The 17,895-nt window shown below is 38.3% G+C and overlaps 1 protein-coding gene across 1 annotated transcript in view; it reads left to right on the forward strand.

The window, feature by feature from the left end:
• Positions 1–17,895, forward strand: part of ano10a (anoctamin 10a) — a 306,493-nt gene that overhangs the window by 4,291 nt on the left and 284,307 nt on the right. Inside the window, 6 exon segments of the mRNA XM_028817941.2 lie at positions 217–363; positions 999–1,196; positions 5,318–5,388; positions 5,390–5,453; positions 10,092–10,211; positions 13,042–13,611. Coding sequence (XP_028673774.1) covers positions 228–363; positions 999–1,196; positions 5,318–5,388; positions 5,390–5,453; positions 10,092–10,211; positions 13,042–13,611 — 1,159 coding nt within the window. The 5' untranslated portion in view covers positions 217–227.

The following is a 17,895-nucleotide window of genomic DNA, read 5'->3' on the forward strand; positions in this document are numbered from 1 at the left end:
GTTAGGTGCATTAGCAGTCCTAAATTGTTCCTAGTGTGTGCTTGGTGTGTGTGTGTGTATGTACCCTGTGGTGGGTTGGCGCCCTGCCCGGGGTTTGTTCTTGTCTTGCATCCCGTGCTGGCTCTGACTGGCTCCAGCAGACCCTGTGTTAGGATATAGCGGGTTGGAAAATGACTGACTGAATGGAATATCTGTTTTTTTTTCTGTGTCTTGCAGAGTGTTTAGAAATGACTGATAATATAGCAAGTGATGAGTCCGGCCTTTCATTCACCCCTCTGGTGGTCATTGAACTGGCTAGCAACACTGAAGAAGACGCAGTTAAATGGCTAACAAAAAGAATCAGTGATAAAAAGGAGGATGGAGGTAAGGTGTATTGAGTAATTAAAAATATATTTGTTACTACAGTATATTATGGTGTCAAAAGCTACATAAAGTATCCTTATTTTATCATTGTTACTGTAACTGTGGAAGTACATTTGTTTTAACGTACTACATTTTTAAAAAGGGCAAACCACTGTAGATTTCATATGAATTTGGAAAAAAGGTTAGAAATACTAGAAAATAGAGCTTATTCATTAATACAATGTCAAAGCTGGTTCTTTTGTGTCTACCTTTACACTTTGCATAGCTAACATTATACTGTATATCTAGTGAGAAATAATTACAAATTGCATAAATTTACAAAAATGGTCACTGATGCAAAAATAATAAAAATCTCCAAACTGTAAATTTAGATATTCTTTATACCATTCATTCAGCATAATTAATCACATTGCAGGGCTTTTGATGGTTTGGGGAGCTGGAGCACCCCCTGCAGGCCACAGTTTGTAATATATATAAACAGTGCATGTAATATTGAAAATGTTTTGATTTTCTTTTGTTTTTAATTTATACTTCTGAATTTGTACAGTGCATGCATGCATGTTCCAACATATTTCAAAAATGCATCATGCTGATAATTTGTGATATTGTTTTTTTTTTCTGTTAATATTTTCAAGGCGCTGACCTGAAAATCACGGCACTTCCTAGGGCTAAGGAGGATTTAAGCAAAGAGAACAGAAAACTTTATCTTGTGGGTGCTTCCAAGGAAAGACTGTTGCTTGGGGCAGAAGAAGTTGGACTTGTGAAGGAGTGTAGTGATGGGCCAATGAGAACCTTTACATGCAGCAACAGGAACAGTTTCAAGGGCTTTGAAGGTAAAGTAAGACCTTAGTTTTGTTGGTTCACCTTTGGTTAATTAGTAACTTAAAGAAATAAAATGAGAGATGAAAATATGTTTATTTTGTTCATTGAACGGGAAAAATTATACTTTAAGATGGATAGATCTCAATTGCCAAGTTTTACTGCTAAGGAAATGGAATTTAAATACTTGTAGAAGCAGGCTTTGGAAAAATGTGTCCAATGTTGTGCCACCAATTACACATAAATCATTTTCCTATGAAATGTATTGTTATTGTAAAAACCATAAAAAAATATTGTAACTGTGATAAATAATTATGCCCCATTTTAATTTTTTTTTGTGATAACTTGGGCTTTCTTATCTTATGTTTAAATTGATTAATTTCATCTTTGTTTAGACCAGGGGCGTCGAACTCCAGCCCTCGATGGCCACAGTGGCATCAGGTTTCTATTCTAACTCTTTTCGTAATAAATGACCAGTTTTCACTGCTAATTAACTTCTTTTCTTTAGCCCTGTTGTTAAGGCTTCAGTCCCCTGAATTGATTCTTTTCTTCATTAAATGACAGCAAAATAGGTATGAGACATGAAACGAGCCAACAGATGACCAATAAAACTGGGGATTCAAACTCCAACCAATTTCACTCCAACCAGTTTCTTAATGAGATGCTGATTCTTGCTGTTAATTAAACCCATCATTTAATTCCATAGCTTGTTGCTGCTTTCATTCTGCCACAGCAGACATTTCCCAAAACTGTTGATTTCTTGTTTTACTGAGACTTTCACCTTTCTTTATTTTCAGCTATTGTGTGATGGGCACAGGTTAGCTGGTCTTGTGGTGGCTTGTTTTGTGTCTCATTATTGTTTAAGCTGCTAATTAAGGGAAAAAGAAACAACTAAGGGGTCTGAGTCATGTCAATTAAAACAAAGGCAAAAGAAGTTAATGAGCAGCAAAAAACTGATCACTAACTAAGGAGAAGGTTAGAATGAAAACCGTGCACCCACTGTGGCCTTCCAGGACCGGAGTTCGACACCCCAGGTTTTGACAATGTGTTTCAGTTAAGGACTCTGGCTGTAAAAACACCAGAGTGCTACAGTAGGTCAACGCCAGCCCCTGACTTTGTGACGCTGCATAGGTTGTGTTCCAAAAAGGGAACCTTATCAAAAAAAATCAGTAATTTAAAGATGAACGAATTGATTTAAACATATATTTTCAGCCATACTTGTCTTTGTTTTTATATTTAATACTAGGGGGGCAAGCACCCCTGGTGCCTTCAGTGCCCAACCCCCAGTTGCGGCCAGAATATTAGTGAAATCTGTAAATGTACAAAGAAAAATGATTATCTGCGGTGGTTGGCGCCCTGCCCGGATTGGTTCTCTGCCTTGTGCCCTGTGTTGGCTGGGATTGGCTCCAGCAGACCCCCGTGACCCTGTGTTCGGATTCAGCAGGTTGGAAAATGGATGGATGGATAAAAAATCATGAAATGAGAATAAAATATTTGCTCTTACCTATTGGTGTATTCCCCGTTTAAACTGAGGTCCACTATACTTGATACATGACTTTCTTGATATTTTAGTTTATATAATTTATAAACGGAGTAGCAATCTGAAAATCTAACAACGTCACATTAAGTTCGAAAAATTCTGAAAAGAACGATACCAAACATATATATGTAGGTTTTAAAATAAGCCCAATTTAAAGCGTAACAAAAAACGTGACATAAAAATCATTACACTTTTAGGTTTAGGATTTTATATATATAGAGTAGATGTGACAAGAAGGGTGGCATGGTGGCGAAGTGGCTGTGCTGCTGCTCGCAGTAAGGAGACAAGGGTTCATATCCCAGGTATTCCTGAGTGAAGTTTGCATGTTCCCCCCACATGTCTGAATGGGTATCCTCCCACAATCTTAAGACATGCATGTTAGGTGAATTGGTGACTCTATTAAATTGGCCCAAGTATGTGCTTGGTGTGTATGTCCACCCTGTGATGGACTGGCACCCTGACCTGTTCCTGCCTTGTGCCCAGCTGCATGCCTGGTCTGGATTAAGTGGGTTAGAAAATGACAAGACATATGACAAGAAATTGTAAAACAATAAGACATCAAATGTTAAGAAGCTGTGCAGCAAAGTAATATATTGAAATTCGCATCAAAACAGTTGGTCTAAATAAATTTTTTTTTTTAAAATGTGATGATGGCAAAAACAAACAATGGGAATTAAAATAACGTTTGCTGTGCTGGCATTGTTCCCTTTGCAATGAAGCGAGAAGCAGTTACCAGTTTGGGCGGTGCCAAAATTAACTGTTACAGAAAGGTTTAATTATTTAATACAACTGCTGCAGCTGAAGATGTGTAGCACATTAGTTTTGCCCCCTGCAATATACTTTGAGTTTCTATCATTTATTACTTTACAAACATTATTAAGCCACATTATGCCAAACATAGGAAGCTGAGCCCGTGCTCTTTAATTAACATATATGAATACACATCTATGTATATTTTACAATTTATTTTTTTAATAAATGTGAAATGAGACTTAGAGTGAATATGCATACATAAGTACTTACTGTATATAATTTATTTAAATTGATTATATTCAAGTCTATTTATTTTTGAGAAATGTAAAATACTAAACATATCTTTCTCAAACAGTATCTCTCACTCTTTAAAAAAAAAAAAAAAAAAAAAAGGAAAAAGATCAGACTTGACACACTCAAAAAGGTTTGGGGCAGCCACCCGTGTATTGTCCCTGGCTGCAATGGGTTTGAAAAAGTTGACAGAAGTGTCTTTGATCGAGTCCAAAAGTGAAACTAATAGAAGTTTGAGAAGATGTCAGTTTTAAATGGAAATACCGGAAGTGACATAGGGGAACCGGAAGTGGCCTTCTTCTAACGTCATCCTAGGCGCCAGAAACTGGAAGTGACGTTGTCCTAGTGTCGGAACCGAAACTGACGTCGTCCTGGGTGCAGGAACTGGAAGTGACGTCTTCAATGATGAGTCAGACAGGTTTTCCCGCGGCTGGTCTGTAGAGATAACAGGAATAGGTTTAGTGCACACTGCCACCCCCTGGCCTGGCGTGGAATTACCTCCACTTGGTCCATACAGTGTCCTCCTACCTCGCACGTGTGTGACAATATTTGGATGACTTTATGTTTACATCCAAATTCCATGTATGAGATTGCTAAGTAAAAATTCAAAAATAGCAGGCCTTCATAAATTTGCTTGAATTATTTGGACAAAATTAATCATTAGATTATTTGATAAAATTGTCGATAATTTGTTTCCAGAATAATTAGTGATAGCCCTCGGGTGCAGAAAATGATAAAATGCATTATTTTAAAGAGGGCTGTGGAGTCGGTAGATAAATCCTTCGACTCTGACTCTGACTCCCTGACTCCGACTCCTCTGTATTTAATATGTTAATGTATTTAACCACAGAACTATTGGCTAGGAAGCTGACTCTCTACTGTATTGGCCAGTTTAAACAAAAGGCAAGAACCCCTGAACACACATCAGGCCGTGGCACGCACCTCCACCTACATCATTACACTTGTTTACACTCACATGAACTTGTTAAACATATTAGATCTGAAATAAAATGAAAACGCTTTTTGTAATGTACCATAATCCAGATTACAATATGTGAATGTCAGGTTGTAGTATATAATTGCTCAGCTGAAGTTCACACTAGTAGTAACACAACTGTGCACTGGGCTTTATTCTTACATCAGAGAAGTTCTTAATTAGGACTACTGTTTGTGAAATGGGACATTTGAACTTGCTGTATTTTTTTTTCATTACAGTTTAAATAAATTAGGAGTCAGTACATTTTTGCTGACTCCGACCCCGACTCCAGGTACCCAAAATTGACTCCGACTCCAAAGTCCTGATTTTAAACATATTTTGCTCACACAACAGTCAGAAAAGTAAACTTTCATCCGTTCATTTGTAGACATTAGCTGTTGTTCATTATTTTGTGAAACTGAGTACATCCTGTTATTAATAGCCTGCAGAATGTATGCATTTTGGAAACTAGTTATTTAATTATTAACTTTTTTATTTTTGTTAGTTTTACTGGCTAAATTTTCTGGAGGTTTAGCAGAAACCTCAAAATCAATTGCTGTGTTGCTTTTTTTCAGATAACAAGGATGATTTCCTCAGCATGGCAGAGTGTCAATACATTATTAAACATGAGCTAGATAGCCTGCGGGGCCAAAAGTGAGACAATGATACCTGGATACCCGCAAATAAGCCTTTATCCTGGGAAATCAATCCGTAAGTGTTGCTTTAAAAAGCATTTGAAACATGTGGAGTGTTGTAAGATGAAAAGTGAGTTGTCTTTAACTCCGGAGATGTTCATTTTTTTTTTTATTTTGCATTAAGGTGAATTTGAGAATTTACTGTGATGTTTAGAATTTATCCTGATCTTATCATTTTAAATAGAGCAGACAAAGAAGATGCTCTTATTATGAAAAACAATTCATGTTTTTTCTTACTTATTTTTTGTATAGTTTTAAGATCTTTTTTGTAAACCTGGCAGTTTTAAAGTTATTAAGTTGTTATTTGTTTTGCCTCAGTTACTAGTATTACAATTCATGTTAAGTATATTAAGAAAAGTAGGCAAACATTTAACTCTAAAGTCTTTAGGTCAGGTAAAGAGGAAAAATAAAATTTCTTTTTCAATCAGATGCACGTTACCTGATATTAGATTTTGATCAAAGATCTGAAACATTCCGGTATCAAAAATGTGCAGCATTACAGGAAATCAGGAACGGATGAAATACTTTTTCACAGCACTGTAGGGCTAGGATTATTCCCAGCTTTTGAGATTACGGGGCGGAGGATATCTAATTGGTCAAGTCTGGAACAGAACTGAATTGATTGATGATAAACATAGCACGGTGCAAGTCTGCATAAGTTTCTTCAGTGGTAAGACAGTCACATCTGAAATATGGGACAAATTAAGATTTTTGTTAAGAGTAAGTGCACAGAGGTTGGAAGGGAAAGCCCAGATCCATTCAAGCTCGTGTATAATAAAGGCCACAAAAATTCAAATATAATTTCTTACAACAATGGCACGCAGAAGGGTATCTCTGAATGAACAACATGTTAGACCTTGAAAATGGATGGTTATAGAAGAAGAAAACCTTATTTGGTTCAGTTTCTTAACAGGAAAAGGACACAACACTGGGCATGTCATCAACAAAACTGAATGACTGAAGTTCAGAAAAATGGCAACAGGTTTGACACATCTCAATTTCTGGTGTCAGAATCATTAATCATTTAATCCAATTTTTATCGGTCGTACAGGCTGGTTGTGGTAGCACAATGCTGTGGTACACTGTAGGACACTTAATACTAGATGAGTATAATTTAAATGCCACAGTGTACCTAAGCATTGTTGCTAACTTTTTGCACCCGTTTATGACCACAGTCTACCATTGTCAGATGGATACGTCTGGATGGATGATGTGCCATCATGTCAGCAAGTTGCACAATCTCAAGTTTGTTCACAAATGGACAGTAACTTAAGTTTACTGCAGTGGCCTGCAAAGTCCACAAATCTCAATCCAATAGAACCTCTGGAATGAAGTGGAAAGAAGATTCACAACACAGAAACTGTGAGATGGTTTTGAGTTGTCGTGAGCCAAAAGTTGTGCACGAATGTTTTCAGCACCTTGTTGAATTTGTACTTTGAAGACTTTTGGCTCTTTTACAGGCAAAAGAAAATCCTACACTGTGGTAGTGTATACTGAGTGTATGCAACTAGCCATTTTTCAGTTTCTCATGTCTAAATGCAGCTAAGTCGTGTTTCATGTTGTCCTGACGTCTGTATTTTTAACATTTTCGTCAATATGGAGTGTGTAACCATGACCATTTAAAACAAACTATAATATGTTAACAGGTTGTTAACTGCACATTTATCTCTGTTGGGCACATACAATTTTTGTTAATGGTATAAAATGGCTTTGAAAATAATGCCTGTATTAATAATGCAGATATGAGCTGTGATATGAGAACCATTTTTTTTTATATCTGTTGTGATGGACGGCCGGCAGCTCAACCCAGCCGGGATGCCCCCGAGAAGGATAAGAGGGGGGAAGGCAGCAACTTTTGGATACTGCCTCCCCCAAGATGCCAGATGGAAGCTCCCCTGGAGTATAGTGGTGCCCCGGATCCCCACAGGGCATCCTGGGACTTGGAATTTGGTTTCACAGGCCCTGTTGGGTGCTGTGGGTGCTGCCAGGGGTAGCTGTCGAAGGACCGAAGGACTCCCCTTTTCTTTCTCGGAGCGTCCCGGCCGGGTTGAGCTGCCGGCCATCCATCCACACTGTACTTTTTTGTTTTTACAGATTTAAATGCAAATATTAATGCTGTTAAAAATAGCTACTTAATTCTTTTCCATAATATAAGCACATTTTTAACATTCGATATCACATTTCATAAATACCTAGGATGCAACTTACTGTGCTTTACACAAATTAATTACAATATCAATTACCATTAATATACATATATAAACATAAAATGGAGTACTAGTAAAATGCTACTGAAGTAACAATATTACTAACAAAACTCTTAATATAAATAATCATAACTGATCAGGCATTAAGAATTCATAGAGTAACACTCATTTCTAAGTGCTAAAGAAAAGCATAATTTTTTTCACCATTTTAAGATTTCGATCAAAAGTAAAAAATAATACAGAGTAAGGTAGAGTGGGATCATAGCTAAAAGTGATATTTACTTTCATATCATTGAAATTTGTAGTATATTTTTAAAGTAGCAGCTTAGAGCTGTGGTATTGTATGAGGAAGTCGAGAGTGGCAGAGAAGTACGTAAGAGTTGTACAGGATATGTACGAGGGAAGTGTGACAGTGGTGAGGTCTGTGATAGGAGACATGGAGGTGGGATTACATCGGGGATTGGCTCTGAGCCCTTTCTTATTTGCAATGGTGATGGACAGGTTGACAGACGAGATTAGACAGGAGTCCCCGTGGACTGTGATGTTTGCTGATGAGATTGTGATCTGTAGAGATAGTAGGGAGCAGGTTGAGGAGACCCTGGAGAGGTGGAGATCTGCTTTAGAGAGGCGAGGAATGAATGTGTGTAAATGAGAGGAAGGTCAGTGGAATGGTGAGGATGAGGGAGAAGAGTTGGCTAAGGTGGATGAGTTTAAATACTTGGGATCAACAGTACAGAGTAATGGGGATTGTGGAAGAGAAGTGAAGAAGAGAGTGCAGGCAGGGTGGAGTGGGTGGAGAAGAGTGTCAGGAGTAATTTGTGACAGATGGATATCAGCAAGAATGAAAGGGAAGGTCTACAGGGCGGTAGTGAGACCAGCTATGTTATATGGGTTGGAGACGGTGGCATTGACCAGAAAGCAAGAGACAGAGCTGGAGGTGGCAGAGTTAAAGATGCTAAGATTTGCATTGGGTGTGACAAGGATGGACAGGATTAGAAATGAGGACATTAGAGGGTCAGCTCAAGTGGGACAGGTGGGAGACAAAGTCAGAGAGGCGAGATGGTGTTGGTTTGGACATGTGCAGAGGAGAGATGCGGGGTATATTGAGAGAAGGATGCTAAGGATAGAGCTGTCAGGGAAGAGGAGAAGAGGAAGGCCTAAGAGAAGGTTTATGGATGTGGTAAGAGAGGACATGCAGGTGATGGGTGTAACAGAACAAGATGACAAGGACAGAAAGATATGAAAGAAGATGATCCACTGTGGCAACCCCTAACGGGAGCAGCCGAAAAAAGAAGAAGTTTAGGTGGATTTGAGCCTAGAAGGAAATGATTTTTCACATTCCTGTGTTGTATAATTTTCAGATGTGCACATGTTGCAACCCGCACCAGTCATTATTTTTTCCCTTGGAAATTTTGAATTGATTTATATATACAGAAAACATTTGGAGACTGTATCTGCCAACATCGTATTTCATTAATGTGTAGTTTTAAAGCATACCGTAAGTGAACAGTGACTCAGATTTACCACAGGAATGTGTTTAATATAAGCATTTTCTAAATCTTGTCTGATTTGTTTCGTCTAGCTTGGATGATTTTTTAGAATATGGCTTACAGCAAGAGATTTGCAGCAATAATTAACTTTGGATCAGGTAGTTAGTCTGCCTTGGTCCAGGCACTATAGAAACAGCAAATTTTGCCTGTTCAGTTATTCAGTTTACATTTATATTTACACTTTTGTAATAGTCATTTTTGGTTGGCACAGTGGCAGCGCTGCTGCCTCTCAGTAAGGAGATCAGGGTTTATATCCTTGGTCCTCCCTGCATGCAGTTTGCATGTTCTGTCTGTGTCTGTGTGAGTTTCCTTTGGGTGCTGCCGTTTTCTCCCACAGTCTAAAGGGATGCTGATGGGCTGAATTGGCATTTCTTGCCTGAAGAAGAGGCCTAAGTTGCCTCATAAGTTTGCATATTGTAATCTTTTTAGTTAGCCAATAAAATTTTGCTTGACTTCTCGTTACATCCATAATGGCTAACATGGTGCAACACCCTAGTGCTACAGGGGTAAATTAGTTCACCGTAATGAGAATATTATGAAAATACTCTGTTGTTCTGCATAGTTTCTTTTTATCTGCTAGATTAAGCTATTTTATTCATTCTTATCAAGCAACATTGACTTCTTTAATGTATTATTGTCAAGCTGTTCAAATGATTGTTTATTCTTCATTAAGATTATACATCTTGATTTTATTATCATAGCAATACAAGAAAATACAAGTTAAAAAACTTTCTGACAAAAGTGGAGCTGTTGTATAATGTCACTTTGTAATGTTCTATGCAATGTTACTTTGCAAACAGCACATTAAAAATAAAATATTAATTTTTTTAAATCATATTTGTGCTGTATGTTATACATTTTATATTGTATTTAAGTACTTATATACTTATTTTTCAGTAAGAAGACTCCAGTCAAAAGGGATTTTGATTCAAATTTTCCCTCTTCATGATAAAGAAGAACTGAAAAAGTTGTCTGGTTCCTGGTTTGGCCAGATTAAATTTTCATTCCAGCCACTTGGTGAGTTTAGTGTCCAGGAGTCTTAACAGATCTCAGCAGTATTTCCTCATGGATAAAGGCACTAAGCTGTAATCCAACAAGCACCGTGGCTCAGAACCTACAGAGTTAAGTGATATTGAAATTTACCAATTGTGATATACAGTACACCCAGAAAGTCATTATGACAGAAGATTTTGTAATTGCATCAAGTAGAAAATTTGTATTTGTTGGGTATCTGTGAGACGTGACCCAATAGATTGTGCAACAGTGCACAAATACAAATACAAAGATACAGCACAGTTTTATAGTAAGCTTAGTGACTTGCTCAATGTTCAGCATGGACTGAACTCTCAGCCTTGGATATTAAAGTGGTGTGACAATAGCCACTAGTCTGCATTGCTGGAAACATCAAATATTGCCTTGTGCTACATTTGTTAATGTTTAATGCAAGTTTTTCATTAAGAAGCTCTTATTTGACCCATTTCTTGTTTCAAAATTGGTCAGCATCTAGCATTTTAGAAAATAAAAGTAAAAGAGGTACCCTTCAAGTCAGATGTATAATCTTTATATATAATACGCTACCGTGGCTGTCTATTTGTCTGTCCAGGATTTTAAATCACCTGTAGCTCACAAACCGTTTGAACTATTGACCTGAAATTTGGTACACATATACTATGTGACATCTACTATCCGCTTTCGGGGTGATGATTGACCTTCGAGGTTATTCCTCTTTTTATTTTTATTTTATTTTATTGTAGAATCAACTCTCGGCAGCGACTAGTGGGGCGGCCGTGCGCCGCATGTGTACGGGCACCGTTCTCATTCCCTACTACCTTCGCCGTCACGTCCCCTACCTCTAGATATCTTAAATCATTCTTGAGGCAGATGGAAGACTTAAGTGCCAGCTTAAGTGAAAAAATTAAGGAAATCATACTAAGTAATTGCAACACAAACACTGACATAATCAGTTTTAACGTGAGAAGATGCCAACGAAAGAAGAGAAGAAGCGGGCCGCTAAGGTGGAGAAAAGAAGCGCTGCTCAGGAAGCAGCAAGCGCATCAACCTCTGAGCACATGACTGGTACATGTACAGAGAAAGTGTCTGAAAACTATGAATGCTGAAGTCATGTGTAAAGTGCAGTGCGCCGTTACTGGTTATAAGATATTTCGCAGCTCCAAAGTTTGAGTTGAAATACATCACTGAGAATGTGTCCCATTTGTGATAAAAGAGTTAAAAGAAGAGTTTACCACTAAAATCATTCGTAGTCATTGTTTACCTTGACTAAATGTCTATGGGATTTAGATATTCATACTATTCCATGTTTGTTAAACATTTGTGAATAGGAGAGAAGCCTGTGTCTTCATAAATTAATTGTCCCTTAAATCACACTGTAAACAAAATGTTGGAATCTACACATAGTATATCTTTTCTTCAGCTGTGTAAATCCACACAAGCTTGTTATGTATACAGTAGTAGCCAAACGTTTTGGCACTGATACAAATGTTGTGTTTTGCAAAATTTACGGCTTCGGTTTTTGTGGTGGCAGTTCACATTGTTTTTATGTTGTTGTGCACAGTGATCAGATGTATATTAATTCATTGCAAAGAGCGTTATTAGCATAAAAAGTTCACTTTATCACAAAATCCCATTTTCACTTTTTTTGGCCCTGGCACAAAATGATCAGCTGAAAGTGTCCAGCAAGGGCCAAGACTGTCTCTCCCATTTGGACTTCCTTCTGCTACCTTTACTTCTCTCCTCCCCAGCTCCGTCGTCTTCCTCCTGACTCCGGCTCGTCTACTCGAGGGAGGTGGCCTGTTTGATAGCCACCCGGATGTGCTCCAGGTGCTCTGTGACGGTCTTCCGGCAGCACTTCCTGATGTGGCGGAAGTGCTGCATTAGCACCCAGAAGCACTCTGGGTGTCCCTGGAATTCCTTCTGGCAGCACTTCTGGGTGTGGTGGAAGTGCTGACATCCAGGGCTCCACAATCCTCCGGGCGCCGCCCCTGTGGTGGCCATAGGCCCCAATAGGGTTGAGGTTCCATGCTTGGTTCCTGTGGCCCCCATACAGACCAGGGTGGCTGCCCTCTTGTGGCCCAGGGGAGGTATAGTCCCTCTCCTGGTCCTTCCAGGCGTCCCGGCTGGGCATAACCCCTGGTCGTCCGCCACACTATCTATCTATCTATCTATCTATCTATCTATCTATCTATCTATCTATCTATCTATCTATCTATCTATCTATCTATCTATCTATCTATCTATCTATCTATCTATCTATCTATCTATCTATCTATCTATCTATCTATCTATCTATCTATCTATCTATCTATCTATCTATCTAATAGGGCTATCTGGCTGATACAATTAATACTAGCCCTTATCCTGCAGTTCTTTCACACTTAAAATAATATTAATAATCAAAAATGAGTAGAAAATATGACTCAGAACTTCAGAAAACCCAAAATGAGAACAGCTTGGAAAAACAATGAGTTGAAATGAGAGCTCAATAATTTTTTAAAACACACAGAATCATCAGTCAGATTTTAAAATATTTTGGCTATTTTGACGAATGAACCCTATTTAAAAATTTCCTTTAGTATTTTGAAACCCATACTCAGTTCCAAGACCCAAGTTTCTGCCGTTAGCTTTTATTTTGTTGTGTTTACTTACAGGGTGGTTCAATCACTTTACTTACTAGTAAAATAAATATTTTATCCATGGTTAAATGCATACAATCATCATTTCCACAGGTTAGCTTTTGGTTTCTTTTTCTAAGTGAATGTTTTATGTATCTAGAGGTTTTTAGGTTTCAGTTTGTCAATTCACACTTTTCTTTATTTTTCACCTGTTACAGATGCAATTCGCCACTACTTTGGAGAAACCATTTCTATTTATTTTGGATTCTTAGAGTACTTCACATTTGCCTTACTGCCTATGGCATTTATTGGTGTTCCTTATTATCTATTTGCTTGGGAGGATTATGACAAGTATGTTCTTTTTGCCACAATCAACCTGGTGTGGTCAACGGTGATTTTAGAATTCTGGAAGCGTCACTGTGCTACATTGGCATACAAGTGGGGAACTCTTGTTCGAAAGAAAGAGTTTGAAGAGCCAAGACCAGGCTTCCATGGGGTACTTGGTAAAAACCCAGTGACTGGAAGAGATGAGCCTGTTTATTCCAGCACAAAACGACATCTGCGGATATACTTGATCTCTGTACCCTTCGTCATTTTTTCGTTATATATTTCTCTCTGTGTAATGATGGTCTACTTTGTAATGGAACAATGGGTTTTAGAATATCACAGTTTCCATCAGTCCTACTGGAGCAGTCTGTTGCTGTTTGTGCCCAGCATCATCTATGCCATTGTCATTGAGATCATGAACCGTATATATCGACTTGTAGCTGAAGTCCTGACTGGATGGGGTGAGTAAAATAGAATATAGAGTATTCAGCTAATGTATAGTGTTATTTTTTAATAAAGAATATTAGTGATTTTATGTCTGATACAGAAATAGTTTTACAATCACATTTGTTTGGTGCCCATAGGCATACAGCTGCACCTGACATTGCTAAATTAGGTACAGTGCAGGATTTACGTATAAGCTACACAAGCTATAGCTTAGGGCCCCCGCCTTCTTGGGGGCCCCCAAAACAAATTGTCCGAGTGAGCAATTGTCATATATACTTAAATATACTACAGCATTATTTGTCCCAATCAGGCCCGGCCTTAGGCATAGGCGAAGTAGGCGACCGCCTAGGGCCCCTGCGTCCGGGGGGCCCCGGATTGACTCCTTGGTCTAATTTTCATGCATTTCACAGAGCTTCCAGGGGGGCCCCTGGACCCCCCTTTCGCCTAGGGCCCCATAATACCTAAGACCGGGCCTGATTAGGTAGATCTATGCAAATGCTATTTCCACCTCCTCATTTGATTTCCTTACATAATTAAGGTCTCCTTTGCATTTTTATTTCACAGCATTTGCTTGCCGGTTTTTTTAACATTTCTGCAAAATTACTCTTAAAAGTAGGTCATCTATGAAACATTTACATTGAAAGGGATGTGGATTGCTTTGAGGTGTGAAATATGCCAGTTTCAGAGGGTATTCTCATTTATATATTTATAAAGAAAACAGTTTAAAGGCTTTCAGTTTCTCCAATTTTTTATGCCAGTCAGGGATATGGGATTTTCCCATTGTTTGTAAATTCTGTTTTCTTTTTCTAAGCTCTAATGGAACATGTCTTTAAGTAAAAAGAGATACACAGCAAAATAGCCAGTGTTAAATGAACTCTCACCATGTTAAAGTAACTCTGAAATGTGTAGATATAGAAACTGGGTTTCCATATATAACCATTAAATGTTTACCATATACACTCATGTTCTCCGGCGGATAAGTCGGGGCTTGATTTTACCGTATAATTTCTGGTATTTTATAATGTCGGTCGTATAAGTCGACTCACGCTATTGGTCCAAGAGATACACAATATGCTAACGCCCACCTGAGAGAGGAACCATGGAGCACACGGCCTTTTTTTTCTATGTATTGTGCCTACGTGACCACACGGTAATACCTGAACTATTCCGAAGTGACGTTTGCACTGTTTTGTGTTTTTTGTATCTCACACCCTCATAGACTTTTATCGTAAGAGCATCCCTTATCTACGATGGAGCATTTGATCAGAAGAAAATATGAAGCTGGTTTTAAATTTACAGTTGTTAAAGTGGCGAAAGAAACTGGTAACTGCGCTGCTGCAACAAAATTTGTTGCGTCTGAGAAACTGGTGCGAGATTGGAGGAGGCACGAAGATGTAAAAAAAAAAAAAAAATTAAATGTTTTTGAACAGACAGGGTCTGATTTTATGATCGATTTTTCAGGTTTCAAGACCCGACTTAAACGCGAGTATATACAGTATTTAGCACTGGAAGTTTTGCTGTGTGTGTAGATGAACAATAATTCATTAATAAATATTTTAAAAACAAATATAAACTAAATATCGTTAACCAGTATGGAACTGTATGAATTCTAATGTGGAGTTGTTAATACATTATAACAACCAATTAAAATGTTTAATGACAATACAGTTGTGTTTAAAACTGTAATTCACCTTTCTTGTGGTGTTTTAAAACATTATGACGATATCCTCTTGGTGCTGTGTAAGTTTATATATTTATTTGCACTGTATTTTATTCGCCATATCCTTTCCTGCTGGCTCTTTTGACGCTAGGGCTGTGTTAAAGGAATACTCCACCCAAAAACAGTATTTTTTCATGTGTTACTTACCCCAGCGTTTCTCAACCTTTAAGTATTTGCGACCCGAGTTTTCATAACAGTTTTAATCGCGCCCCCCTAACATTTTTTTTGAAACCCTAATAAAATTTATTCTTATATTTTTTGCTGCTGATACACCGCTACAAGTTTAAAATTTCCCTACGAATAGTGAAATTATGCCACATATGGCAACATTCGCGCCCCCTTTTTTGTTACTTTGGCACGCCCCACAGTTTGAGAACCGCTGACTTACCCCATGTAATTTGTAGTGGTTGCCAAGTCTCGGTCTGGCAGGGGCTGAACGAAGCTAGGGATCGGGAGGCCACCAGACCAGTCGAGTGAAGAAGGTCAGCTGCAGGTAGGGTGACTCCCCTGGTGCGTAGCCTGGATGGGAGAATCAGGGGAGTCACCAGTGAAAGAAGGCACTGGACTTTGTTTTAAAAGATTACTTTTAGCCATTGTTTTTAACCTTGTTTTTATGGATCTATTTATATGATTTTTAACCTCCATGTTTTTCACTAGCTTTTAACAAGGGGGCTCCGCCCCCTGCTCACTTCGCTTGCTTACCCCCGGCGTTGGGTATCCTGAAATACATTAGTTGACCCAAGCAGCTCATTATTCCTAACTTCACTCTGCAGTAGTGCCACTCACAATATGGCGCTGACGCCTGCTCCTTCCATACTTTATGGACCCGTGGGGCCTCCGTAGCCTCTTCCGTTTGAATCTGGGCTGCAGCGCAGAGTCCTCTTTTTTGTGTGGCTGTCGGTAGTCGTTAGCCATGGGCGCGTTGTTGCTTCATTTCTCATTCACGTCAGTTGAGCTCTTTCGTTTTTGGGCCGTGACTCCTTCGTGCGCGGTGGATACAACTTCGCGTGCGGTTTATGAGATGCGCGCTGTACGCGCCTGCGCAGTACGTCTCATGGTCCCATCGCCGTGTACCTGCCTCCATGCCATCCGGTTTACCATTCTCGGTTAGTAATATGGATGGATTATTTACTTAATGTTACTTACAGTACCTCATGTAAGTTGTAGTGGTTGCCAAGAAAAAAACTTTAATCTCATGTTTTCGTGTAAAATGGAGAGAAGAACGTTTGTGAAACAGTAGAAGCCAATAGACACCAATGCTGCACAATGTCTAATGTGAAAAATGTCAGTTTGGGAAAAAAAAAAGGAAAGAAAATCTCACGTTACTCATATTGCAAAATTCACATTTCAGTTAACCAGTCAAATGTACAAAATGTGCAAAGGACATGTTTTTTTTTTTTTTCTTCAAAATACTGTTAAATAATTACTTCTGGAATAACTGGTGCACATGAAAAATACAAAAGGCTTTTAGGAGTCACTTTTTGAATTGAGGACAGGGCAGTTGACCAACGGGGGGTAGGGGTGGTGTTACAGGTCATCATTTCAAAAAGCCAGTCCCCTGAGGCTTTAGTTTCATGTTTATGTTTATGATGTGCGCCGGATCATTCTAGAAGTAAGTATTTAAGAATATTTTAACAATTTTACATGTTATATAACTGACGTGGATTATGAAACTTGAGTAATGTGGGATTTTTTTTCTTTTTTCTGTGGGCACTGGTACGGCATTGGTCAGCATTTGACTTTTAGTCTGTAATAATTTTTTTCACTCTATTCTGCATGAAAACATGAAATGAAAATTTTGTTTGGCCATCACTACAAACTGCATGGGATAATTAAAATATACAAAACATCATTTTTGTGAGGGGAATTCTTTTAAGCACAGTCATACTGCCGAATGAGTCACCCCCAACCAAGCCCTCCCAACAAATCCTGCACTTCACTGTCTTTACAGCCTGAGAGTACTTCTTGCATGTTTGGTCTTACACTTGACAAGCCGTGGTAGCCTTCAGCAGTGAATCTGAAACTGGGAAGCAATAAACTCACAGACCAGTAACGATTTGTTTGGGACAGACAGAGACCAGTACACAAATGAGAGTGAACAACTGTATTAGGAGTTAGGAAAGAACTAAAGTTCAAGACCAAGAGTACTCATGATAATAGAAAACTAGCAAGGTATAAACAATTGCTTGATTACTAATTCATACAGTGTGTTTTTCACTACCCTCTTTTATTTATTAAGATGCAGAAAAAGAGACAGTCCTCAAATTATACAAAAAATAAAGCACCTTGGGTAATATTCTCTATATTAAGCTACTACATAAAATTAAAGAAATTGTTGGTTGTTTGTGGAGTACCCCGTCACTCATTTGTTCATTGCAGTGTGTAGCAACTAGTAGAAAATTATTTTTTTGTTTAAGCATTCTTATTTTCTCCAGTAATCACAATTAAAATATCTTTCAAAGTGTTTTGAAATGTATGCCTTATGTAGTGGCTTTAAAGTTATTAATACTTTCATACATGTTGTTTTTTAATAGCTGTTTTCTTCCTATACCTGTACTGTATCACACTATGCCTGCAA

The sequence above is a fragment of the Erpetoichthys calabaricus genome, chromosome 13, assembly GCF_900747795.2.
Source record: "Erpetoichthys calabaricus chromosome 13, fErpCal1.3, whole genome shotgun sequence".
Classification (NCBI taxonomy): Eukaryota; Metazoa; Chordata; class Cladistia; order Polypteriformes; family Polypteridae; genus Erpetoichthys; species Erpetoichthys calabaricus.